The 27,583-nt window shown below is 45.3% G+C and overlaps 1 protein-coding gene across 3 annotated transcripts in view; it reads left to right on the top strand.

Annotated features, from left to right (window-relative positions):
* dmxl2 (Dmx-like 2) overlaps positions 1 to 27,583 on the top strand; it is a 131,884-nt gene that overhangs the window by 100,347 nt on the left and 3,954 nt on the right. For 2 of the 3 annotated variants that reach the window (XM_085968627.1, XM_085968624.1), the window contains 9 exons: positions 770 to 835; positions 1,214 to 1,300; positions 3,439 to 3,560; positions 3,692 to 3,827; positions 6,870 to 6,930; positions 8,113 to 8,240; positions 19,911 to 19,988; positions 20,327 to 20,418; positions 25,705 to 25,757. In XM_085968627.1, coding sequence (XP_085824753.1) covers positions 770 to 835; positions 1,214 to 1,300; positions 3,439 to 3,560; positions 3,692 to 3,827; positions 6,870 to 6,930; positions 8,113 to 8,240; positions 19,911 to 19,988; positions 20,327 to 20,418; positions 25,705 to 25,757 — 823 coding nt within the window. The remainder of the gene's footprint in view (positions 1 to 769; positions 836 to 1,213; positions 1,301 to 3,438; positions 3,561 to 3,691; positions 3,828 to 6,869; positions 6,931 to 8,112; positions 8,241 to 19,910; positions 19,989 to 20,326; positions 20,419 to 25,704; positions 25,758 to 27,583) is intronic. The other variant, XM_085968626.1, reaches the window with a different exon arrangement.

Below are 27,583 nucleotides of genomic sequence, written 5' to 3' on the forward strand. Positions count from 1 at the left end.
ATCATATATATCTACAATGGCCTTGGCTTGTTTTTTTGCTTCTCCTATAATGGGATTCCATTGATGTTTACTGGTATTAGTTTGGCCTCTGTAGTTTTACCAGATTCAGTTCTTTGAATCCTTTCTTTCCCTTATAGGGAAGCAAGTTTGATTTTGGAACTGATTTCTGCTTTATAGATGATGGTACGCTTGTCTTACTTGGTTCACCTTGCCAATTTTCACTTCCCTGTTTTGGTCTTGGATGTGGGAGTCAGATTTCTTCCCACTTCCATCCTCTCCTGCCCCCTCTTCCCCCCCCTTTTGCAAAGTCATTCTTGTGAGTGTTGCACAATAAAGTTCTTCATGTAGCGTTGGTTCCATTCCTCTTATTGAATACAACTACCACGATCTCTGCAATATGGATATTTTGAACTACCACTGCTGGTTCTAATTGGCGAGCCACAAATCTAAATGTAGAAACCTATCACCTGGATTAATGCTCCATATGTATTAAATTATTTGATGCACAACAGTTTGGTAAATGTGCCTCATTTGCATAAGAAAAAGGTTGAAACCCTATTGGTATGAAAAGAGAAGGCAGAATTCAATGAATGAAGTTTATAGGCAAGAAATCAATCAATTTTCTCAATACAATAAAGTAGCTGTTTTTGCCAATGTAATACTGCCAGGGTTTCATTTTTTTACTTCAGTAAAAACATTTTTATTCATTTTCGTTTTTTTTATTTCTGTGCATGTGTAATGTGCTGTGACTGTGTGCTGTGTTGTGTAGTCAGTAGAAGACCATGTGGACCAAGTCAAACAAAACTGCGTAGCGGAACATCGTGGAAACAACAAGGTAGTAGTATCCCTTACCCACCCCCTCATCTTTAGCAGCTGTTGTAAATGCACTAGCTTCAACATCTTGTTTAATGGCGTGTGAAAGTAAATAATTATACACGTGTAGAGGTCTATCTCATAGTTATGTCTGTGGACGATGCAATGCAAACGCAAATGTGTCATTCTGTGTGAATTCAAAAGGATTACATTGCTAATTTATATACAGCTTTTTGCTGCAGTGTTAAAACCATTAAACAAATAGTTAGGCTGGTGCTTTTTTAATTTTTTGTTGCCTATTTTATTTCCACTTTAAACATCATTGGTACAGAACTTTTAAGGTGTATAGATGTATTAATAGCCTTGATGAATACTCTAATATATGCAATACTACTTTTAGGTTGAAGCAGACATGGGCTATCCAGGTAGAAAAGCAAAGATTATTCATAAGGATTCTGATGCCATAATGGCATTTGCAATTAACAAGGTAAGAAAATTAAGTGGCTTATCAATGCTGAGCACATTTTCCCTCCGAGACCTTTTTAATCCATCAGATGAAATATTTTACAAACAAACGTTGTCATCCCCTTTGCACTTGGAATCAGTCTTGTTCTTTTTGTATGCTTTCTATTCTCTTTTTGGCATGTTGAAACACCGTGGCCGTTAAAATACAACTACCAGTAGAGACCAGTAGGTATAAGTTGCGATGTGTATCCCAAACAATTATTATACTGCAGTGCACATTTTGTTGGATCTTGCATGACCAAGAGAACCCTCCGCATTTTGCTTAGGCTTGTGCACCGAACTCGGCTCTCCCAAGTGGTAAATTTTTAACACTTGGTAATGTCCAGACTTGTATGTAACATTACAAAGACTGGTTAAGTTTCTAAAGTGTCCAGGAGAAAGATATGGTATTGTTCTTGAAGGTTGCATTGAGCATGGTTGGAACATTGTAGGAGGCATAAGATGGAGAGGTCAAAATGGGAATGTGAGTGAGAATTCACAAGTTATAAGGTCAGGCAGCGGAGGTAATCAGTAATATGCATTTGGTCTCCCCAATATAGAGGACAGCACATTGTGAGCAGCAAATACAGTATACCAGATTGGGGGTAGTAGATGTAAACTGCTTTCTCACATGGAAGGAGGATATGAGGTAACTTCAGACCTTAACATCTGTCATTTTCTTTGGAGCATAGGTTACTGTGGGTCTGTCAGGATCTGGGAGGAGAGGCAGGTTGATTTTGGATGTAGACCCTTTTTCAGAACATATTTCTGAGGGGAGGAGACATTTTGAGGCTGAGGTGTTGATCTGTTTTCTGCTTTTGGTACTGGGGGATCCTACTGTGTGTTTTCAGCACTTTCTGATTTCATTTCAGCCCTCTCCTGTATTTTTGTCTTATTTTCCCAATTTCCCCTATTTTCTTGCTTTTTTCCTTCAGTGGACCGCTCCCCTACCTTTACATGTCTTGGCTATTTGCATGTTCTTTTGTTTTAATGTTTTTCTGTTGCCTCGCTGAGATGGTCTTTTATATCATCTAACTGTGTTCTTGTAAGCAGTTTGTAGGTCATTCAATCATCAGCCTCAGTTATCTGTGATTGTATTATCTGTTCCAACTCTGCATAAAGGGCTTGCTTATCTTTCATTTTTCAATTCCGATGAAGGTTCATAAACAAAATGTTAACCTGCCACTTCACTTTACAGATGCTGACTGATCAACTCTGTGGGGCAATTTTAACCCCTAAAAATGGGTGGGTTTGGTTTGGGTGGGTTGGTTTAAAAAGCCAGAAATTTGAACCAGGAACCCAACCCGCCCACTTCTGGTTTTAACGGAGGTGGGAGGAGGGGCAGGTGACCAATCCGCTTGCAGAAGGTATGTTGGTCATTTAAATATTTTAATCGGGCTGCGTGCCTTCATTTTAAGTGATTCTATTTTTAACCACAGTCGGCTGGGTTTCCCAGGCTTTGGGAAACCCAGCAGGTGAAAGGAGGCAAGAAGGGCTGAATCCATAAGGTAAGTGCCTTTACAGCACTGCTTGTGGGCCAGGAGGAGCAGGAGTGTTTCCTCCAGGCCCAACAAACTTGCCAGTAAACCCTGCTTCCCCCCGACCGCCATCTGCTCTCTTTTCCCATCCCTCGACCGCCATCTGCTCTCCCACCCACGGACCCTCTCCCCCCGCGCAATTGCCAACCCCACCCTCAGACCAAACCCCCCATGATCTCTCTCACACTGCCCCACCCCACACCCCCACACCTACCTGCTCTGAGCCCAGCTTGGCTGCGGCCTTGTGGTGCAGGATTTTCCGTCCGAAAAGCAGACAGCTTGTCAATCAGGCTGGCTGTGGGCGAGAAACCTAGAGAGAAAAAATTAAAGACGGGGCTTCCTGAACTCAAAGGGGAACAACTCTCGCCCTCCCTCCGAGCTAATATCCAATCCTGTATTTCCAGCATTTTCTGTTTTCTTTCAGATTACTACCATTTGCAGTTTATTCTTTTTCGTATTTTGATTACTCTGCCTGTAATATTAAATATGACTGCTCACACCAGTTCATTATAGACTATTTTCTTCTGTACTTTTATTTTGGTTTCTTTTTGTTTGAATTTAGTTCTTTTTTCCCCTATAAAAGGCAAATTCCAATGAGATAGTTTTGGCTTCTACTCATGATGTGCAAGAACTTGATGTATCTGCAATTCTAGCTGCTCAGCCATATACCTGGATTGGTGAAGATTCAGACAGAGACTCTCGAAGGTACTAAACTTTATTTAATCAATTGAAATGCTTTTAAGTGTAATACGTATCCAGAAGCCTTTGCATTTAAATTTGAAACACAACTTTGGGTAATGCAAATATTGTAACACATTAGTGGTGATCTCTTATAGTTCCGACGATCTTGAGCATCGCTCAACAGTGAGCACTAGCCAAACTAGCACGACTCATTTTGCATCCAGCCAGCTTTCTACTTCTTCTTCGATGCCTTGGCTAGGAAGTGGGCAAACCAGCACAGGAGCCACTGTGGTAAGTCCAGAGTTAAACAACTAACTTCTCTAATACTCTCCTTTTATTTAATATAATATCTCTTTTTTGCTTTTAACCAATTTAGGATTTACCTTCTCCCCAATTGTTTCTAAAAGAGAAGTATATTGGGTAAATCCTGAAGTAGTTAAAAGCAAAATACAAACGGTTTACTAAATATTTTCATTTATCCCCTACTAACTCACTAGCCTCTCCTCTCAGGGGACCCACTTCACATTTAACAATGTTCTTTTTTACTGATAATTTTGAAGAATACTTTATTGTATTTAATATATTTTGAGCTTTGCTCTGCGTACCCCCTCTTTGCTCTTATCCCTCTCTTAACCTCTTTCCTGAATTTCTTGTATTCTCTCTTTTTAAAATCATTTCTTCATACATACAGGCTCCATATATTTTCCTCTCCAATTGTTTCTAATCTCTTTATTTATCCACGGTATCCTGAAAGCTGAACTGCTTATTTTAAAGAAATTCAATTCTGTGTAATAATACAACACACAGGAATGTAGAATGAGCTTATAAAGCATTCATTTGTAAACTTTACCAATCAGAAGAGCTTACTCGAAGACGGCTTTCATCTGTTTTTAATATATTAAACGCTGTTAGCTGTGCAGAATGTGGGTCTATATGGCATTTACATCTGATGTGAAATATGCACTTTTAAAGGACAAACCCAGCTCCCCCAATCCAGTGAATAGCTGAGCCTTACAGACCAGGAAGTTCTCAGGATTGAACTGGGGCCTGTGTTGAGTTAGTGTTTAATTAGCTGATTTCAGCGAGGACAACATAAAGGATGCTAGCATTGGCCTCCGAGCCAGGATACTGTAGGGCAGACTACACTTATGGACCCTTATCCCAGCAAGGGGTCAACACCTTCAGGAGAGGTGGTGAGGGAAGAAAACTAGTAGAGAAAATTGGCAACAGTTTTGTAAATAAAATACAAAGTGAATATAATTAAGTGAATATTTGCTTCTTTCAGTGTCTCAACTGCAGGTTATTTTGGTAATTGTACCTTTTTAATAATTTGTGTTTGATAATCATAGAATGGTTACAGCACGGAAGAAGGCCATTTGACCCGTCGATCCCATGCCGGCTCTCTGCAAGAACATTTCAGCTAGTCCCACTCCCCCGCCCTTTCCCCGTAGCCCTGCAAATTTCTTTCCTTCAGATATGTATCCAACTCCCTTTTGAAAGCCATGATTGAATCTGCCTTCACCACCCTTTCAGGCAGTGCATTCCAGATCTTAATCACTTGCTGCGTAAAAAAGTTTTTTCTTATGTCGCCTTTGGTTCTTTTGCCAATCACCTTAAATCTGTGTCCCCTGGTTCTCGACCCTTCTGCCAATGGGAACAGTTTCCCTCTATCTATTCTGTCCAGACCCCTCATGATTTTGAACACCTCTATCAAATCTCCTCTCAATCTTCTCTGTTCCAAGGAGAACAACCCCAGCTTCTCCAGTCTATCCACATAACTGAAGTCCCTTATTCCTGGAATCAGTCTCGTAAATCTTTTCTGCACCTTCTCTAAGGCCTGCACATCCTTCCTAAAGTGTGGTGCCCAGAATTGGACACAATACTCCAGTTGGGGCTGAACTACTGTTTTATACAGGTTCATCATAATTTCCACACTTTTGTACTCTATACCTCTATTTATGAAGCCCAGGATCCCATAAATTTTTTTAACTGCTTTCTCAACCTGCCCTGCCACCTTCAACAATTTGTGCACATATATCCCCAGGTCTCTCTGTTCGTGCACCCCCTTCTGGTTTGTACCATTTAGTTTATATCTCCTCTCCTCATTCTTCCTACCAAAATGTATCACTTCACACTAAATTTCATCTGCCATGTATCCGCCCATTTCACCAGCCTGTCTATGTCTTCCTGAAGTCCATCACTCTCTGCCTCACTGTTCACTATACTTCCAAGTTTTGTGTTATGTACTAGAACAATTTCTCCAAGTTAATAAAATTGAGTACAATAATCAATAAATATATTAATTGTCAACATGAACTTTATAATTTCCAATATAAGCTGCTTTGCTCAATAGAATGAAAAGCATATGGTATTTACCCACATAACTGGGCTGGAATTCTCCCTTAAAAAAAGCATTAGGTAAATTGGAAGAAATATTGATGCAAAGACAATGGCCCAGAAATTCGGGTTGGGGGCTTCCCGCAGGTGTAAGCCCCCGACCTGCACTTACCTTGCGCGCCAGCCGTTGAGCTGTGGGCCCGCATGGGATTCCAATCCTGGGCCTGCTCCAGCTGCCGGCGCGCAGTGCTTGCGTATCCCAGGGGCGCAGTTCGTTCGATGCGGCCCCTGGGATCACGTGGGCCATGGGCAGCCAATCGGAGCAGGGAATGCTCCATTCATAAGATTGACAGGAAGAGCTGTCAAAACTTATAAGTACTACGGCCCCAAAACATCACTAAATCTTCAAATACATTTTTTTTAAATCACATTTTTTAAATAAACTATAAATTACATGAAAAGCTATTTTAAACAATTTAAATTTTTGAAAAAAATAATTTTATTTTCTAACGGGGCTAAAAAATAAACTTACCTTGCTTTAAAGTATTTAAAAATAATAAACCTGTGGAAAAAATGTTTTAATTTTAATTAATTCAGCACTTGTAAAAAGCAGGCCTTACACCTGCTTTTTATGTGTAAATTCTGCAGACTTACCCTCCCGGGAAAACCTGTTTTTAAAAAAAAAAAAAAAAATTTAAAAACCTAAGTTCGATGCGCACACGCAGCCTCTCCCGCGCACACGTTCGAACTCTGAACCCCTTCGTTCAGGGGAACGGAAGTGCCGGTTTCCCGCGCATGCGCAGTGCATGCAGGAAACCGGCACTTCCATTGGGCCTACGAGTGAGTACCCCGTGCGTACTCACCCGTGGAGAGCCGAATTTCTGGGCCATTAAAGTGTACAATTGCAATTGTTTTCTGTATACTACATTGACATTTTAAAAATTGAATCTGTGATACTGCTTTTATAAATGGTTAATGTCTTTTTCCTCATTGTAGCTCATAAAGAGGAACTTGAACAATGTGAAAAGGATGACTTCCCATCCAGCTCACCGGTATTGTGAGTACTGAAATGAGATTAAGCTGATTCTGTTTCTCATTCTTTTTCTCTTCTGAGTTTTTAACTTATTTCTAACCTAATATCTCTGCTAAAGACTAGAGCCAACCACTGCATAAAAACAGAAAATACTGGTATTTTAATTCATGGCTAATACAAAGTTCTAGGTTTATATAATGTGTCGACACAGCTTTGATCTAACAAGAATACTCCATCCTTGGGCGAAGTATCCGAGTATTGCTAACACCAAAAGAGCCAAACTTCTACTGAGTCACTGTCTTCAAGAGAGATGGATAAAAAGAGAAAAAAAACAGTACAAACTAATTGGCAAAAACGTTTAACCAGCTGATTACAATAATTTATCTGCCATAAAAACCGATGTATATGTACCTTCATGCAGGTCTTTCTGACCTACAAACTTGGATGTATGATTTAAGCACCAGCTAGGTACTTTGCTGATTGGGTACCTGCTGTAAAAGTCAAGTGTCACCAATACACTTTTTTTTAAACAGTATCTATTAATATATTAAAAATCTTATGTCTGCAGGCACTTCTTGTCTACATAACCTTAATTCCAGTTGTCACGTTTTTGACAACTTTTTCCCATTATAAATCCCTATGCCTTCATTTATAATGGAAACTGCATATGTAAACCTGTTGCACTGTATTTGCCCCCTCCTGTCACTGTAGCACTTCAGTTTTGCACCTCCCAGTTTTCTGCCTGTTATGCAGATAAACACCAATGTGCAACCAGCTCCCCTGTGCAGTGCCATGAGAGAGGGACTATTAATTAAAAAAAATATATGTGCTATTCATTTACAAGGCCCCATTGTGTTGTTATCCAAGTAAATGTGTAGAACATGAGGCGGCTGGTTGTCATTAGAAAGAACTTGGATTTATATAGCGCCTTATCACAATTTGCCATATAATCAATTATAGAAACATAGAAGATAGGAGCAGGAGTAGGCCATTTGGCCCCTCGAGCCTGCTCCGCCATTCAATGCTATCATGGCTGATCATCCAAATTCAGTGCCCTGTCCCTGCTTTCTTCCCATATCCCTTGATCCCTTTAGCCTTAAGAAATATATCTAACTCCTTATTGAGCACCAAAGTGATTTATTTTTATATATTTGTATTGATTAGCCCGTGAACTATGATTTTACTCTTTGCAATTATGTCAATCAGATCTTACAGGTGCACAAGATGGAAGTGTCCGAATGTTTGAATGGAATCGGCCACAGCAGGTTATATGTTTCCGTCAAGCTGGAAATGCCAGGGTTACTCGACTTTATTTCAATTCCCAAGGCAATAAGGTTAGTATTTCATGCAACCTTTCTAAAATTTAATTTAACAATAATATAAAGCACGAAGGAACAAATATAGCTTTCAGCCCTTTCCCTCCACAGACCTGGTTAAATTTGCTCTACCATTCTACCCAATTTATTTAATTTTTGCAAAAGATTCTGCAAATCTTTTCCGTGGTTTCCCAAAAGTACTGAAATGAAAGTGCAGAATATTTATTTAGTTGTACACGTTATTCAACTTGGACCAGTTGCTGCGCAAAGGTGTACTTTCCACATTCCTTGCAACAGAAGAGCCAGTTGGGGGGAATTTTAACCTGATAAAAAATGGTGGGTTGTTGGCGTGAGGGAAGTTAAAATATTAAAAATCTAAATCCCGACCCCAACCCGCCCACTTATGGGTTTAACGGGGACGGGCAGCCAACCCGTTGCTGGAAGGCAGGTTGGCACTTTAAATATGATAATGAGGCCCTGAAGCCTCTGATTTAACCTGCTGTGCAGGTTTAACTGTGGCCGACTGCTGATTCCCAGGGGCTGCAGCGAGGCGAGGGCAGCCTCGGGGAGCAATCCTTGGGCCGGGAGGAGTAGGAGTGTTTACTCCTGCCCCCCCACCCCCCCCCCCCCCCCCCCCCACCATCCAATACAAAAGCAAAACACTGCAGATGCTGGAAATCTGAAATAAAAAAAGAAAATGCTGGAAATACTCAGCAGCTCAGGCAGCATCTGTGGAGAGAGAAACGGACTTAACGTTTCGGGTCGATGACCCTTCGTCAGAACTGGAAAAAGCAGGAAATGGAACAGATTTTTAAGCAAGTGCAGGGGCAGGGAAAGGGGGCGAGGGGAGGAAAGAACAGAAGGGAAGGTCTGTGATAGGATGGAAGGCAGGAATGATTGAGACATTAAGAGATGGTGCAAGGCAAAAGGAGATGGTAATGGGACAAGTTAAGGAACAAAAGATGGCTGTAGATGAAGTGTAAATGGCACTGGCAGAATGAAAGACAGCTGCCATGTGGGAGAGAGAAAATAATAAAATAAATAATAAAATAAATGGGGGAAAAAACGGATTGGGGCAGAGGTTATGCTCTGAAACTGTTGAACTTGATGTTGAGTCCAGAAGGCTGTAAAGTGCCTAATCGAAAGATGAGGTGCTGTTCCTCGAGCTTACGTTGAGCTTCATTGGAACACTAAGAGGCCGAGGACTGTAAGGTCAGAGTGGGAGTGGAGTGGAGCGGAGAATTAAAGTGACAGGCGACTGGAAGCTCGGGGTCCCCCTTACGGACTGAACGGAGGTGTTCCGCAAAGCGGTCACCCAATCTGCATTTGGTCTCCCCAATGTAGAGGAGACCACATCGTGAGCAGCGAATACAATATACTAAATTGCAAGAAGTACAAGTAAATCGCTGTTTCACTTGGAAGGAGTGTTTGGGGGCCCTGGACAGTGGGAAGGGTGGAGGTAAAAGGGCATGTGTTGCATCTCCTGCGCTTGCACGGGAAGGTGCCGGGCGAAGGGGAAGGGGTGTTGGGGGTGATAGAGGAGTGGACCAGGGTGCCGCATCTGCTCTGACGATGCCACCTTCCATACCAATGCTTCTGACATGTCTTCCTTTTTCCTCAACCGAGGATTCCCCTCTACCGTGGTTGACATGGCCCTTGACCGTGTCCGTTCTATTTCCTGCACTTCTGCTCTCACCCCTTCCCCTCCCTCCCGGAACCACCATGGGATCTTTTACGTCCATCTGAGAGAGGAAGTGTGGCCTCAGTTAAACGTCTCATCTGAAAACGGCACCGTCAACAGCGCAGCACTCCCTCAGTACTGCACTGATGTATCAGCCTGGATTATGTGTTCATATTTCTGGAATGGGACTTGAACACACAACCTTCTGACTCAGAGGCGAAAAGTGCTACCATTGAGCCATGTTTTGCTTAAAGTTTCAGTTTTTGGAAAACTTTCATATGTTAGAGAGTAGATTTTCCTGGTTGTGAACCTGGGTGCAGGAAAAATCAGGCAGGGAGGAGTGCACACCCATGTAGGCCCTGCCGATTATTCATCTATTTAAATGAATGGACAGAAAATCAGTTGGTCTCCTTTGTGCATGCATTCCAACCCAGCCAAATTTGCTGTGCCCAGGACATTCAGCTCCATGGCCGGTCGATTATTTTTAAATTGCTGCCACGGTGGTAATGATTTTCAGTGGCTGGAGGGAAAAGAATGGTTGAAAATGCTACAGCATTTTAATGTACAATCTAAAGGGCATTTGCAATTACTCGTCACCCCAAAGATATTGCCCTAGAAATTCAATTAAGCTTGAAAACGGGCGGTGCCACCACGGGCCAAGGTTAACGGCCGCCCGTAAAAAGAGCACAGGCAGCACTGTTATTTTGGTGCTGCCTGCTGATTTTAAATGAGCGCAGCGCAGAACCTCCCGTACAACGCGCTCTTTCAGGCGGTAAGATCAGCAGGAGGCCGAAGGTCGGATCTAATCTATCTGTGTGCCGTTATCAGGAAATCACGATTTATTGAAGTGAAGTACAATGTTTCTGGTTATGTTTCTCATGTTTTGTAGGTTGACAGAGAGGATGTGCAAGATAAAGCAAAGCCTAAAAATAGACTAATCTGTCAGATTTGGAAGAATACAAACAATATTTCTGATTCTACTCCCTAGAATACAAATAAAAGCAATCTATTCTTTTAATACACATACATAGTGAATAAGCTTTGTTATTACGGAGGCTTTTCACCAAGTCTTTTTAGGAGTATATCTCTAGAAAGCACCCGGATAAGCATTTTGAAAGGGCAATGGTGCACTGGAATTGGGAGATTTGTTTGCAGTACGGGATGTCAGAGCCAGCATAGGTGATTTATGATTCCTCCCTGAATAGACCAAGAGATGTGAAAAGTTTACTGGATACCCTGCACACCTGAATATCAATACGAATAAATGTAGATGTACAAATTCCTTCAGAAACAGGAAAAAGTCGATGGGTCTCCTTTAATTGTAAATGTAATAAGCACACACCTGTTACTTCAGAGGAACAGGATGCATATTCAATATGGATGTTTGAAACAATAACAGTAAACATTTACAAAGCCCAAATAATATTTCATTTATAGTTTACTGACTCACTGCAAGCGCTTATTAGTAAGATTTGAAAATCTGGTGTGCAAGTGTATGTCTTGCATTACACAACTAATTGACAGTAATGGATCAGGCCTTTAGATGCAGTACAGGTCCCCCAGACTATTTGTAACCATATGCTGTTCTGTACACATTACGTGCCAGAACTCACTGACCTGCTCCGGTTGAGTCCTGGCACGTAATGTGTATAGAACAGGCATTCAATCTGCAGCAATGACCATGAGCCATCTCACTGGACTGGACATACTCTGCATAGCTATCGAAGACTCCGCTGCTTTCTCCTAGGTCTATGCGCTGGCAACGGCTGCATGCACGGGCTGCTTTGGAGAGGACGGTAAAAGGAACGTGTTAGCTTGTAGAGATTACCAATCTCTTTCAAACGATCAGGATCGACTGCAAACCAATATGGTGGGAATATTGTGTTTAATCAGAGTTTAAGATGGAATGTAGCACATTAGTTATACAGCAAAAACATACGACTGTGACAAGCAGCTGTTACCGGTCCTAATCGGACAGACGGCTGGCGTGCGCGAAGAGTTCTCCGGCTTACAGCCTTTCTCCCTCTTGTCTAGAACCTCCAAGAATAGGTTGAGTCCGCTCCCGGAAGAGTGTTAGATCAGCCCCACTCTTATATGGCTCTCCCTTCCACCGTCTGTGCTAAGGGCTTTTCAGGTCTTTTATTCTCTTTTTAGGGGTGGGCCTGGGGCCAAATTATTGACACGACCATTTAACCTACAGAGGTTCCCCATAAAACTCAGTGCCCAACGGCACGTCGAGTTCTTTGTCTCAATTCTGAGGTGAAAGCCCTCCCTCAAAGGGGTCTCCTGGCTCTGTCAATTTATCTTTCTTGTTTTTACATTTTGAAGGTTCCTCCATTGGAATTCATTCTATTTCTCTTTGTCCCTATCCTCCCTGGCACAGCAAGTCCAAGGCCTGACCTCGTACCCTCGTCATCAAGGGGCCCACGTCAGTGTTGTCTTGCTCATCCTGCCGTTATCCAAACTATCTCCCTTTAACCTAACAGACTGTTCCATCCTGAGATGGATACCTTAACTCCCCTAAATTCCTTTTATTCTATGTCTTTTATACTAATTAACTTTTAATTATCATCGCAAGCAGTTCTATTAAGCGAACTCTGATTCCTACCTTAGCATTAAAATATGGTTATTAGTAATGATAGAAGAAACGTAGGCATTGGGCCTTAGTTTATCAAATTAGAGATACATAAACAAAGTTGAAATCCTAACTGGAGAACAGCAGATAGCTAGCTTGAAAGCAAGATTATTTATGACCGTCACAGTACAGAATGCTATAACATCCGCAGAGAACCAAAACACAAGCAGATTCTAAGGGGGTGATTTTGCCAATGGGGTAGCATTGGAGGCGGGACTGCTGCTTGTCGGGTTTTAGTCCCGCCTCCATCGACTTGTGGCCAACCCACGCTATTTTCCTTTGATTGACCTTGTTAAGCCCACCCAGCGGGCTTAGCAGGCCAATTAAGGGAAAGTTGGTGACCGAGAACATCAGCGTATGACATTTCATCTGTCAAACACTGACATTCTCTGTTGTTTGGTGAGTTCTTGTACTCAAGGCTCACCAAACCTATTTCCTGAGCAGAAAGCAGATGGCTGTTGTATCGGAGAATGCAGCAGCCATTCTGTCATCTCTGCCGTGGAGATGGGGATCCGGAGGCTCCGGCAACGATTGAAACCTGCAGGAAGAAACAAAGGTAAGGAAACTTTTTCTAAGACTTTTCACTCACCTCACATACTTACCTCTCCACACTTGCACCCATCACTCACCTCCACAGCGCACTTTTGGACCCCTCTCGCCCTCGCAGACCCACTGCTCGCCTCGCTGACCCTGGCGGGGTTTCCCAACGTTGGGAAGCCTGCACCTCTGTTGGAAAAATGGGGATAATCCTCTTAACTGCCTGTTAACTACCTGTTAACAGGCAGTTAAGTGGCTGTAATCCCCTTCCCGCCACGAGGAGACGGCACCCGGCCCAGGTCGGGGACCCACCTCCTGGGAAGATGGTACGGAGGCGGTTTGGGAGCGGGATGGGTACCCGCCCCCAGATTCTGCCATTTTCCCAGTAGTCCTGCCTCCCCAGGGCTGGCAAAATCGCCCCCTCAGCATCTATCCAGCTATTCTAATACTAGTCTGAAGAGACTTTTTTTGTCTCCAGTTCTAATACCATCATGTAAACAGTGTTATTCACATCACAATTTTATCCTCATAACCATATACATTTTGGACACCACACATTTCTAACAAACGGCAGCGTCCAAAATCGCACGCTATTTTGACGTCACGCTTTTGACCATTAAAATATTTGAGATGAGCACAGGCAGTGTCAGCGCTGCAGACCTGCCCAATATGGCGGCCGCCACGTTCTACGATGGAAGTGGGCGGAAGCGAGGTAGCTGCCATTTTTTCTTCAAAACCGGCCTTAATGGCCAACGCTAAAGGTTCTAATTTCTAGGCCAGTATCTGTTACTAAAATAAAGGAAACTTTACTTCTCTCCTCAAAAAACCCACCCTTGACCGCTCTGTCCTTGCAAACTACTGCCCCATCACCAACCTCCCTTTCCTCTCAAGTCCTCGATCTGTTGGAGCCTCCCAAATCCATTCCCATCTCTTCCACAACTCCATGTTTGAATCCCTCCAATCAGGTTTACGGCCCTTATCAAAGTCTCAAATGACATCCTATGTAACTGTGACTGTGGTAAACTATCACTCCTCATCCTTTTCGACCAGTCTGCAGCCTTTGACATGGTTGACCACACCATCCTCCTCCAACATCTTCTCCGTCATCCAGCTGGGTGGGTCTGCCCTCACCTGGGTCCATTCTTTCCAGTTGTACCAAGATAATCTGCAATGGCTTCTGTTCTCGCTCCCGCACCTTTGGAGTCCCTCAGGGATCTATTCTTGGCCCCTCCTATTTCTCATCTACATGCTGCCCCTTGGCGACATCATCCATATACGCTAACGACATTCAGCTGCACCTCACCACCACCACCTCTTCGACAACGCCACTGTCTCTGATTTGTCACACTGCTTGTCCAACATCCAGTACTGGATGAGCAGAAATGTCTTCCAACTAAATATTGGGAAGACCAAAGCCATTGTCTTCGGTCCCTGCCGCACACTCCGTTTTCTAGCCACCAACTCATCCCTCTCCCTGGCAACTGTATGAGGCTGAACAAGACCATTTGTAACCTTGGTATCATATTATTTGACACCGATATGAGCTTCCGACCACTTATCCGCACCATCACCAAGACCACCTACTTCCACCTCCATAACATCGCCCAACTCCGCCCCACCTTAGCTCATTGTCTGCTGAAACCCTCATCCATGCCGTTGTTACCTCTAGACTATTCCAACGCTCTCCTGGCCGGCCTCCCATCTTCCACCCAGCATAAACTGGAGCTCATCCAAAACTCTGCTGCCTGTGTCCTAACTCGCACCCCAAGTCCTGTTCAACCATCCTTGTTTTCAAATCCCTTCATGACCTCGCCCCTCCCTATCTTTGTAGCCTCCTCCAGCCCTGCAAGCCATCGAGACCTCTGTGCTTCTCCAATTCTGGTCTCTTGTTCATCCCCGATTTTAATCGCTCCACTATTGGCGGCCGTGCCTTCAGCTGCCTAGGCCCCAAGCTCTGGAATTCCCTCCCAAATCTCTCTGCCTCTCTAACTCTCTATCCCCCTTTAAAACCTACCTCTTTGTCCAAGCTTTTGGTCATCTGTCCTAATATCTCCTTATGTAGCTCAGTGTCAAATTTTGTTTAATAACGCTCCTATGAAGCGTTTGGGACGTTTTACTTTGTTAAAGGCACTATATAAATGCAAATTGTTGAGGATGAGGGATTACTTTGAGTGCAAAATGCTTTCCTACTGCACAGGTTCAATATAAAATTAGTTTTTCCAAGTCCAAAAGCAACCTATTTCAGATTTCATTTGCCTATTAAAGCTATTTTTTTTTCTTAAATTTTGTGCTCTCTTATCAGTTCTTTACACCAAACAAAATGCTAATTTCCAGCCTTGCCTGTTGTAATACCTTGTTCTTAACACAGTATGGCACTGTAACATACTTAAGAGAACAGGAAGTAGGTAATCCATTAGTCCTTTTTTATTATTGTTTCTCAGCATCACTATGGTTTGTTTTGGTGTGGGATGTTAGTGCTTCCATTCTGGGCACCCAGTGGCAGCATTCCCAGGGCAAGTATAATGCTCTTAGATGATGGGTAAAGTTCACTCTACTGTTCTCTAACAATGTGCCTCAACTCCAGATTCAAAAGTAACATAGTAACACTTTTAGGCAGGAGAAGACCTTTGGTCCATCTAGTCCACCTATCTACAGTATTCCCTTAGTGCATTTCCAATAATCCTGAATCCCACTTGTTGACAAGAATCTAATTCCTTCTTGAAACCCATTAATGTTTCTTGTTCCACCCACACGTGCCGCTAATCTGTTCCATGCACTGTCCACTCTTTTAGTAATAAAGTTCCTATTCCTGTTGTGATGTTTTCACATTTCTCACACCAACCATCCTTTGGCTTTTGATTGTCAATTCAGTGTCAAATTAGTCATAGTTTTGTCCTGGGCTCATGTCCACTAGAAATTGATTTGAGACCACCTAAAGTAATTTCAGTCATTCTCTTTATAGCCAGCTGGTCAAGACTTTACTTCCATTTGGACCCAAATCCCAGAGGTGAAGGACAAGTTTTAGTCCACTGGACACCTTGGGCCAGATTTTCAGTGTGCCGTGAGGCGGGTTTTCAGGCGTGCTGGGGGGCAAAAATCCCGAATTCGGGGGTTCCGACACCATCCTGCCCAAAACCCGCCTCCACGTAAGTTTCAGAGGAGGCGGGCACCCGCCCCGCACTGGGACCCGCCGACCCGAGGCGGGAAGGGATTAGTGCCAATTAACTGCCTATTAACAGGTAGTTAACGGGCAGTTTTTAGCCTAATCCCTATTTTGAGGGGTGTCGTGTGGGATTCCCGACAGCTCCAAACCACGCCAGGTTAGAGCAGGCGGGCCGTCAGGTTGGAGGGGTCGAGATGTCGGTGTACAGGTGAGTGATGGGTGCATGAGTGCAAAGGTAAGTGTGTTTGGTGTGTCTAAAGTGTGTAAAGAAGTTTAAATTACCTGTACTTACCTTTACAGCCTTTCTTCCTCTAGGCTTCGGGAGTCCATCATTCAGCCGGCACTGAAAGCTGAATGGCTGCGAACTGTCAAAAGTGACAGCCTTCAGCTTTCAGTGCTGGTGACAGTTCTAACTGAGTCTGCGTAGAAGGACTCCGGTTAGAAGTCAGACTGTCAGTGTTTGACAGCTTCAAACAGCTGTGAAACACTGATATTTCATCTGTCAAAAACAGGAGGGTATCCGCCTCCTTTGAAATTGGCATGGAGACAGGTTGGGGGCGGGATGGTGTCGGGACCCCCCGATTTCGGGAATTTAACCCCCCGCACACCTCCAATCCCGACTCCACGGCTCAATGAAAATCGAGGCCAAGGTGTCAGGTCTAGGGATTTGCAAAGTTAATTGTGGTCTTTGTGCCTTCCCGGGTTATTGCTCAGAACGGTTGGATTTTGGGCATGATTAAGTGCGTTCTAACTGCAGGTCCTCCTACATTTCTCTGAGGGAGTGGTGAAATTTGAGTTTGTGTGGGATCCTGTACATTTGAATGATTTTGCATTGACCTTCTTGGAGATTCTACTGTGAATGCAGGTTGTTAATGTGTTTCCACATCTTTCTCCATCTCTCCTCTATTGCTTGGTAGCTGCCATCTCATTCCTGGTCTCCTAGACACTTGGGGCTGGATTTTCATTCAGAAGTCGGGAAGGAGGCGGAACTACAACTTTCGGGTTGTAGTCCCGCCTCCATCGAGATGCGGCCAATCCACGCGATTTTGACTTGATTGACCTTGTTGAGCCCGCCCAGCAGGCTCAGCAGGCCAATTAAGGACCACCCGGCAACAGGTGACGTCACAGACTGAAATCGTCGACAGATGAAATATCAGTGTTTCACAGCTGTTTGAAGCTGTCAAACACTGACAGTCTTACTTCTAACCTGAGTCCTTCTACACAGACTCAGTTAGAAATCTCACCGGCAATGAAAGCTGCAGGCTGTCACTTTTGACAGCTCGCGGCCATTCTGCTTTCTGTGCCGGCTGAATGATGGACTCCCGAAGCCTAGAAGAAGAAAGGCTGTTAAGGTAAGTACAGGTAATTTAAACTTCTTTACACACTTTAGACACACCAAACACACTTACCTTTGCACTCATGCACCCATCACTCACCTGAACACCGACATCGCGACCCCTCCAAGTCCTTCAACCCGACGGCCCACCTGCTCTAACCTGGCGTGGTTTGGAGCCGTCGGGAATCCCACACGACACCCCTCAAAATAGGGATTAGGCTAAAAACTGCCTGTTAACTACCTGTTAACAGGCAGTTAATTGGCACTAATCCCTTTCCCGCCTCGGGTCGGCGGGTCCCAGTGCAGGGCGGTTACCCGCCTCCTCTGAAACTTACATGGAGGCGGGATGGTGTCGGGACCCCCGAATTCGGGATTTCAGCCCCCCGCAAGCCTAAAAGCCCGCCTCACGGCACACTGAAAATCGACCCCCTGGTATGTTGTCTGCTGCCATGGAGGTAACATGATTCTTGGATTGGAAGGTGTTGGGGGTAGGGCAGGAAGGAGGAGAATTGATTTCCAGATTGTGGAGACACGGATGTAATGGGGTTAGTTTGAAGTTTGCTTTGTCATCTTTATTAGCCACTTCAGCCAGGGTCTGTTTCTGAAGGTTGATAACCAGACTTTTTATACTACCCAGGTGGGGTATCCGTATATAGCAAGCCAGCCTATTCATGTCTTTTTTTTTTAAATAGTCAACTGTGCAGATAAACAATGGTATTGATCAATGCATTATGAAATGGAGAGCTAACTTTTTTCCTGAAACCATATAAAACGACAAAAAGGAAAACTTAAATTCCCATGGGAAGTGAAGAATGAAATGGGGGGGGAGGGGGGGAAAGTGTTTCTTACAGCCCCTATTTTTTTTTTCCAGTAGCTATTTGCAAGCAATTCTTAGGATGTACTAAATTAGTTCCTTGAACACTGTGGAGGAATGTTAAAACGAAGTAACCTGGATAAGCACAAAGCTGATTGAGCAAGTCCTTCACTGGACCTCATGCGAACACATTGAGGGCACCATTGTTTAACACAGACAGCAAATGGCACTTCAGGGCATCCATCCTGATGTATTCAAATTAATCTTCACTGATTTCTAATACGTGAATTGTTTTCACCAGAATTTTGCATTGGTTTAAATATTGGTGCAGTTGTTGCATGTTTTGCCCACACTGTAGTTAGAGACGTTTAGATTGAGACTGTGGCATACTGATATTCAGAATCAGCTCATTTTATGCTTTTTTAAATTCTCCATTCAGCCACTTTGACTTTGATATTCTTTCGTTTTTCAGCAGTATGAATTTCAACAGAACTCTTCTAACTTCTAATAAATGTTGAATGTAAATGAATACCAGCAAGTTATAAGAAATGTAAAAGATCTCTTAAAGGATATGGCATTTATTGTTAAGTTGACCAAACTATTAGATTATAGACCGGAACTTGCAGTTGTAATGACAACGAAACTGTCAGCGTTCGCCGTCATTACAACTGTGAATCTGCCAGCAACTTCTGGAGTACGCACATGCGCAGTTAAATGCAGAAATCCAGAAGTTGCTATCAGTCATTCTCTGCAGGGCGCACTGTTGAACTTGCCAGAGCCGGCAATCAATTGAAATCACTGAACCAATGAAAACTTCCTCTTTTTTACGCCGGAATATCGCTCTTTAAAAAGTTAAGCCTTGTTGAATGAGGTGTAATTGGGATTTTAATGGCGTACTGAGTCATAATACTGCTGAACAGCCGTTCTGGCCCTGAAAAACTAATTTTATATCTGTGAAATGTCAAATTTTTCCATTATGATAAAATTTCCATAGTTTTTAACTTTTTTAAGTTTGTTTGCTATTTCAGCTTATACCTTAATCCCATGTGTATGTCCCAATCTTTATTTCGCTCTCTGTAAAATGATTTAAAAAGTGAAGAATAATCTCTGCATTTTACTTCCTGGCTTGCTGTCTGTGAGCATTCTTAAATGTGATTGGCTGCTTAGCCAGATTAATGACATCACTGTTGCTGGACACTGGAAATCCCCTAGACTTGGCGTCAGATTCAAAATAACGTCGGGAGAGGTGAAATCGACGCCACAGAGATCGTTCGATCTTTGTGGGCAGCTTTCTTCGAGGCAGCGGGCGAGCACCATCACTTCGCCGCTGACTGCAAAATCAGGGCCATTGTGTTCCTGTTCTTTTCTTTGATGATTAAAACTCGCACCATTTTACTGCATTGCTGGGTACTCCATGCAATCATTTTTTTCTAAAGAAGGCTGTAGCCAGAAAAAAAAGGTTTCAATAAAATGGTTTATTTTATGATTGCCTTATTAAAGTGATATTTTCTTTTCCTAACAGTTGGGGGTGGCAGATGGAGAAGGTTTTCTGAGCCTTTGGCAAGTCAACCAAATTGGATCTAATCCCAAACCTTACCTTGTAAGTTATATAAGCGGTCTTGTAATTTGTTAAGAACATATGACTGTTCTTGCCTTTGTTGAAATAAATAATTTCTTTAAAGATATTGCAGACATGCCAAAAACATGTTCAGTATTTCCAAGTGCCTTCTATAGATGAGTTTAGTTGTCTGACTTCAGCCAAACATACTGATTAAATGTGTTAAGAGTGTAGCATTTCAGGTAGAGTTCTTATAAAATTTGTTACAATATGAACCATCACCTCAGGAAGCAAAGCAAAGAATGCTAAAGGAAATGCTGCTGTAGAATTTATTTTGGAATGCTGAATTAGTATAAGAAGTTTTTATTGTTTAATTGCAGAGCTGGCAGTGTCACAGTAAAGCTGCTGGTGACTTTGCATTCGTTACCTCCTCAAGCCTCATAACCACAGCGGGACAATCTAACGACAACAGGTACAGTGACTTGTAATAAGATATTGATGTGGTAAACCACTTTTATCGTTACACTATGTTTTCCACTGTTATATCGTTACACTATGGTTATCACTGTTACACTGTTGTATCACTACATGAGGTCGCCTCTTGTCACGCTGTTATACCTGGGCTGACCACTGCTGACTCCGCCCATGGCTCCACCTACCTGCCCAGGTATAAAGGTGGTCGACTGGCTGGTATTCCTCCTTGTTGGATCCGATCACCCACGAGGGTGGGCTCTGTTATTTAGCCAATAAAAACCTATAGTTACTTTCTTAACTCGTCGCTTTTCATTGGATGAATTGATAGGTATATCAATTTTATTGGCTAAATTTTAAAATGTCTACCGAACCGTCAGTGGTACCAGTCAGACGCCCAGCTATAACAGCCACAGCAGCCGGCCTGGCTGCGAGCCCTCCGACCGCCGTACCTGGATCTAAACCCACAGGCAGCAAACTCAGCCCTCGACTTCAAACACTGGCTGAGCTGCTTCGAATCCTACCTGGAAGAATCCGGCGTACCTCAGAGATCCAAACTAAGAGTTCTGACCGCCCAAGCGAGCACTAAAGTATTCGCACTCATCCAGTACATTACTACATACGACGCCGCCATCAACCTGCTGAAACAGCAGTACCGGAGCCCGGTAAATTCCATGTATGCCAGACATCTCCTAAGATCCCGCCAGCAACAGCCAGGAGAGTCTGTAGATGAATTTTTACGGGCGCTACAAACACTCGGCAGGGACTGTGACTTTAAAGCGGTAACGGCTGCAGAAAATACCAAAGATAATATCCGCGATTCCTTCGTGAAAGGCCTGTGGTCTGACTACTCACGGTAAAGACTGCTTGAATCTAAGGACCTCGACCTGAACACAGCTGCAGCCCTCGCTCGCTCCCTGGAAGTGGCCCATCGGGACCTCGAGGCGTATTCAAGGTACTGTACTGCGCGACCCTGGGACTCGGGCCCGACCCCGGCCGCAATACCCCTCGCAACGCCGCCCCTGGGACCTACCTCAGCGTCGGCGTCCCGGACCCGATCGGGACCGCCACCCCCGGTACCGGCCGCGACATCGGAGCCCCGCGATCGGGCCGCCGGCTGCTTCTTCTGTGGCCAGGCGAAACACCCGAGGTCGCGCTGCCCGGCAAGAAACGCGACTTGTTCCAGCTGCCAGAAGAAAGGCCACTTCGCTAAGGCCTGCAGAGGGAGAGCCACAGACCCTAGCAGTGCCTCATGCGAGTTGTGGGGGCAGCCATCTTTAATCAAGGCGGCCACAGATGCCAGCATCCCCTCGTGTGAATCGTGGGGGCGGCCATCTTTGATCAAGGCCACCGACACCAGCAGTGCCTCATGTGAGTTGTGGGGGCAGCCATCTTCTCCGCCATTTTATCCAACCTCGTGGGCGCCGCCATTTTGCCCACCACACACGACCGCCACCTCGCCTCCAGACCCGACCACCGCCTCGCCCGCAGACTACAGCAGCTCGCTCAGCCATACACTAGCCTCCGTCACACTGGACCAAGCTCGCCCGCATCACCTGTCCAAGTCCATGATGGACATCGGAGTAAACGGCCACGCCATGACCTGCCTGTTCGACAGCGGAAGCACGGAGAGTTTCATCCACCCAGACACGGTGAGCCACTACTCCCTCACTGTCCGGCCAACGCGCAACCGGATCTCGATGGCATCGAGGTCCCATTCTACAGACATCCGCGGCTACTGTGTTGTGACCCTGTCGGTTAGGGGCATGGAGTATAAAAATTTGAAACTCCTCGTCCTGCCCCAGCTCTGCGCTGCTGTCCTACTAGGGCTGGACTTCCAATCCCACCTTCAAAGTGTCACTTTGGCATACGGTGGACCCCTCCCCCCACTCACAGTCGACAACCAGCAGCTTTTAAACCGCCCACCGCGTAACACCTGCGGCCTTTCCACCCTCAAGGTCCCGCCCCCTTCCCTGTTCGCTAACCTCACCCCCGACTGTAAACCCGTCGCTACCAAGAGCAGGCGGTACAGCGCCGGGGACAGAGCTTTCATTAGCTCTGAGGTACAGCGTCTCCTGAAGGAGGGCATCATTGAGGGGAGCACCAGCCCCTGGCGTGCCCAGGTCGTAGTCGTTAAGACCGGCAATAAAAACCGCCTGGTCATCGACTACAGCCAAACCATAAACCGGTACACCCAGCTGGACGCATGCCCCCTTCCCCGCATATCTGATATGGTCAATCAGATTGCACATTACCGAGTATTCTCTACTATCGACCTTAAGTCGGCCTACCACCAACTCCCTATCCGCCCCGAGGACCGCCAGTATACCGCCTTCGAGGCGAATGGCCGCCTCTACCACTTCCTTAGGGTTCCCTTCGGCGTCACCAACGGGGTTTCGGTCTTCCAAAGGGAGATGGACCAGATGGTTGACCAGAACGGGCTGCACGCCACGTTCCCCTATCTAGATAACGTCACCATCTGCGGCCGCGACCGGCAGGACCATGATGTCAATCTGGAAAGATTCCTCCATACGGCCCAACGGCTGAACCTCACCTACAATAAGGAGAAATGCGTGTTTAACACCTCGCGCCTTGCCATCCTCGGCTGCGTAGTAGAGAACGGAGTCATCGGCCCCGACCCCGAAAGAATGCGCCCCCTCATGGAGTTACCCCTCCCCCACTGTCCAAAGGCGCTGAAGAGAACCCTGGGGCTCTTCGCCTACTATGCCCAATGGGTGCCCAATTACGCGGACAAAGCCAGACCCCTCATGAAGTCCACCTCCTTCCCCCTTACGGCGGAAGCGTGCGCAGCCTTCTCCCTCATTAAGGGAGACATTGCTAAGGCCACAATGCACGCGGTGGATGAGTCCATCCCGTTCCAAGTGGAGAGCGATGCATCCGACTTCGCCCTAGCCGCAACCCTTAACCAGGAGGGGAGACCGGTGGCCTTCTTCTCAAGGACCCTCCAGGGCCCTGAGATCCGACACTCTTCGGTCGAGAAGGAGGCCCAGGCGATTATGGAGGCTGTACGACGCTGGAGGCACTACCTGGCAGGCAAACGATTTACCCTCCTCACCGACCAGCGTTCGGTCGCTTTTATGTTTAATAACAAGCTGAGGGGCAAAATCAAGAACGACAAGATCTTGAGGTGGAGAATCGAGCTCTCCACCTATGATTATGACATCTTGTACCGGCCTGGTAAACTGAATGAACCCCCAGATGCCCTATCACGAAGTACATGCGCCAACGCGCAAATTGATAGACTGCAGACCCTCCACAACGACCTCTGCCACCCCGGGGTCACCAGACTTTACCACTTCATTAAGGCCCGCAACCTGCCATACTCCATCGAGGAGGTCAGGACCATGACCAGGAACTGCCAAACCTGTGCCGAATGCAAACCGCATTTCTTTAGGCCGGACAGAGCAAGCCTGATCAAGGCCACCCGCCCCTTCGAGCGCTTGAGCATCGATTTTAAGGGGCCCCTCCCATCCTCTGACCGTAATGTGTACTTCCTCAACATTATTGATGAGTACTCCCGTTTTCCCTTTGCCTTCCCCTGCCCAGACATGACCAGTACCACGGTCATCAAATGCCTGAACGACCTCTTCGCCTTGTTCGGGTTCCCAAACTATATGCATAGCGACCGGGGCTCCTCCTTCATGAGCGAGGAACTTCGCCAGTTCCTACTAGCGAGAGGTATTGCTGCAAGCAGGACCACCAGCTACAACCCCCGAGGGAACGGCCAGGTGGAAAGAGAGAACGCGACTGTATGGAAGGCCGTCCTCTTAGCCTTAAAGTCTAAGGGCCTCCCAACCTCTCGCTGGCAGGAAGTCCTCCCGGCAGCGCTGCACTCCATCCGGTCACTGCTTTGCACTGCCATTAACGCCACCCCCCATGAACGAATGTTTGTTTTCCCCAGGAAGTCGACTACGGGAACCACGCTACCAACCTGGCTGACCTCTCCGGGGCCCGTCTTGCTGCGAAAGCACGTGAGGGCCCATAAAACGGACCCCCTGGTCGAGAGGGTGGTCCTCCTGCACGCCAACCCCCAGTACGCCTATGTGGCGTACCCAGACGGGCGGGAGGACACAGTCTCTTTACGAGACCTCGCACCCTCTGGCATTCCTGAGACACCACCGCTACCCACCACCCCCCCCTAATCCAGCCCAGGTAGACGGCATGCCGGAACCCCACGAGCCTTTGCCGACCACGCAGACACCAGCAACAACATCGAATACTGCAACACCGCCGCCGCTGCTGCGACGATCGGAAAGGCTTACGAGGCCTCCGGACAGACTGACATACCCGAACTGGTAATACACTTCACCCCGCCGGACTCAAATCTAAACAAGGGGTGAATGTAGTAAACCACTTTTATCGTTCGCTATCGTTACACTATGTTTTCCACTGTTATATCGTTACACTATGGTTATCACTGTTACACTGTTGTATCACTACATGAGGTCGCCTCTTGTCACGCTGTTATACCTGGGCTGACCACTGCTGACTCCGCCCATGGCTCCACCTACCTGCCCAGGTATAAAGGTGGTCGACTGGCTGGTATTCCTCCTTGTTGGATCCGATCACCCACGAGGGTGGGCTCTGTTATTTAGCCAATAAAAACCTATAGTTACTTTCTTAACTCGTCGCTTTTCATTGGATGAATTGATAGGTATATCAATTGACCAGAGGAAATCTGTTGCCAGATGCAAAAGGGGGACATTTTTTCTCAGTCTATTTAAGTATTAACATATTTTGTTCATGGGTTCCAATTTATTAACTATTCCTGTATCTAATTTTTGTAGATTGTAATTTATTAACTAATCCTGTAGTACATAGCTAGGGTTGAGCTCTATCCAGATCGTTTTCCTGTTCCACTCTGTTTTGCTGAATCCTTCCTGCAGAGGAAGTTTTCATGTGAAGAAAGTTTGTTTTTTTGCACAGTGTAGGAGATACGCTTTCCCCTGCCCTCCATTATTCTCTGAAGCATGATAGAAACAACAGTGGAGTTTGTGACACAAGGAGCCTTCAGCAGCAAGAATAGAGCGGGCCTGGCATGGAGTTCACAGCCAAGGTGCTATAGGGTGGTGGGAGAGAAGAAGACTTCACTGCCCAGTGATCAATCAATGAATAATGTGCCCCTATATTGACTGGAAATCTCTGGGAAGTTGTTTACCTACATCTGTCTTCCCTGTAAGGCTGGAACTACCCTGTACTGAATTTTAGCATGATGTTGAGAATGTTGGATTGTATACTAACTGGCATTTTCTGCTTTTCTTTCCAGAAATGTTTGTCTATGGGACACACTAATTTCCCCACACAACAGTCTTGTGCATGGTAAGATCACTGTTTGTCTCTTAATAGAATTCTTGTTGGTGATAAAAATGTCTGATTATATTGCATATTTTTACATTATAGTAATAATACCCTATGAAATTAACTCTTCCTTTTTTGAGAATTAGTGCAAAGCATTTTCTTTTAAAAAGGTTACTTTATTTTGACTTCTGTCAGTAAATACAAATTTACTCTGTGTATACAAACAATACAAACATTGTCATTGAGCTACAGGCAGAAGGCATAGCTAGTCTGATATTCTTTGATCCTTTGTATTCTAATAAAAAAAACTTTTAAGGACTTAAGTGGTGCACAGGTTTAATCTTTGGCGCCTCACCTCTGGAACCAGGGTTTAGATCCCACCCAGACTGGATGCGATGAAAGTCTTCTCCATCTGCTGGTGGGAGGATCCTATATCCCTGAAGGAATTCAAGGCCTATTATCCAGAATTGCTGGGGATGGGCCTTCAGGCGAGATGCCATTTAAAGAGTACAAATTTCAAAATGTGTTTTTTGACCTTTTCTGGAACTTGTGTTTGTCTTTTCCCTTGCTGGAAATTTGGCTTTCATGACCCTTTGAGCCAGCTGTTCCTAATTATTTTTTGTCTCCAGCTCCCTTTTAATGGTGCCAAAGGATTTCCTAGTAGGAACCCTATGAGCAGAAGAGCAATGCCAGGCAGGTCAGGTTGCCAGAGAGCTGGTCCATGCTCACCAGCACCTGCCTCTGCAGATAGAGGTGAAATTACCGCACTTTGGCAGATGTCATGCTGGTGGAGGCTGCTCTAGCTTCACTAGCAGACTCCTGATGATATCACTATAATATGTGAATGCTTAACTAATCATTATGCCGGTTAGCTCTCTCTGCATTGTCACACACCTACACCCAGCCGCCTAAAGTCAAGGAAGAGCTTCATGAACAGTGTTGTTCCATTACAATCAACCTCATCTGAAGCCCGCATCGCCTTGTGGAAAGACCGGCTCGCCAGTCTTGAACAACCCCCAGCGATGGAAATTTTACCTGATGAAAGCCTTCCCCCAGGAGCTAATTGCAACTGGGCAACCTGGAAGTGCCTTAACAGACTTGGGACCGGTGAAGGTTGCTCAAAGGTGTCACTAAGCAAATGGGGATATTCAACCAGCCCGACAACTTGTGAATGTGGAACTGAGGCACAGACTATGCAACATCTCCTGCAATGCCCATCGTTCGAGGAACCCTGCACTGTTGCAGATCTTGCCGAATTCAACAACAAGGCGCAAAAATGTGTCTGGCTGGGCTATGTATAGACTGTCCGTGGACACGATAAGAAGAAGAAGCTCTTTAGAAGCAGCCCAATCAAAGCTTCATCTGGTACTGGAGGAAAGAAGGCATACCAGGGTGACCAAGAGCCACTGTTACCTGATTGGTCACACCCACCAAAATGGCACTAGCCGTTTATGGGGGCTCTGGCACACTTAACCGTTAATGTACACAGGCATGCTGTAATACTGATTTATGGGAATGGTACCTTGGAGTGGCGCAAAGGCCGCCATTTCAGAAACAACTTATGCAGCATCACCCTAGATGGGGTCTTTGCTGGACTGCTCCGTCACTTGTCTGCAGACTTATGGCTGCACCTAGGATTCGCTTTCCCTAAAACGATGAATAAAATATTTAAATAAGGGTCCTACGCTTGTTGTAGGACCATTGTGATATTGATCAGTCCCAGCGCCTGACTTGCCGCGTGACAAACTTCTTGGAGCTAACAGGGCAGGAAGGACCCTTCAATAGCGCAATTTAAAGGGCTCATTCACTACATTGAGGTTAGTTGCTGGTTTGCCCTTTTAGGCTGC

This window comes from Somniosus microcephalus, chromosome 27 (assembly GCF_052327205.1).
Source record: "Somniosus microcephalus isolate GS21.2 chromosome 27, FLI_Smic_1.0, whole genome shotgun sequence".
NCBI lineage: Eukaryota > Metazoa > Chordata > Chondrichthyes > Squaliformes > Somniosidae > Somniosus > Somniosus microcephalus.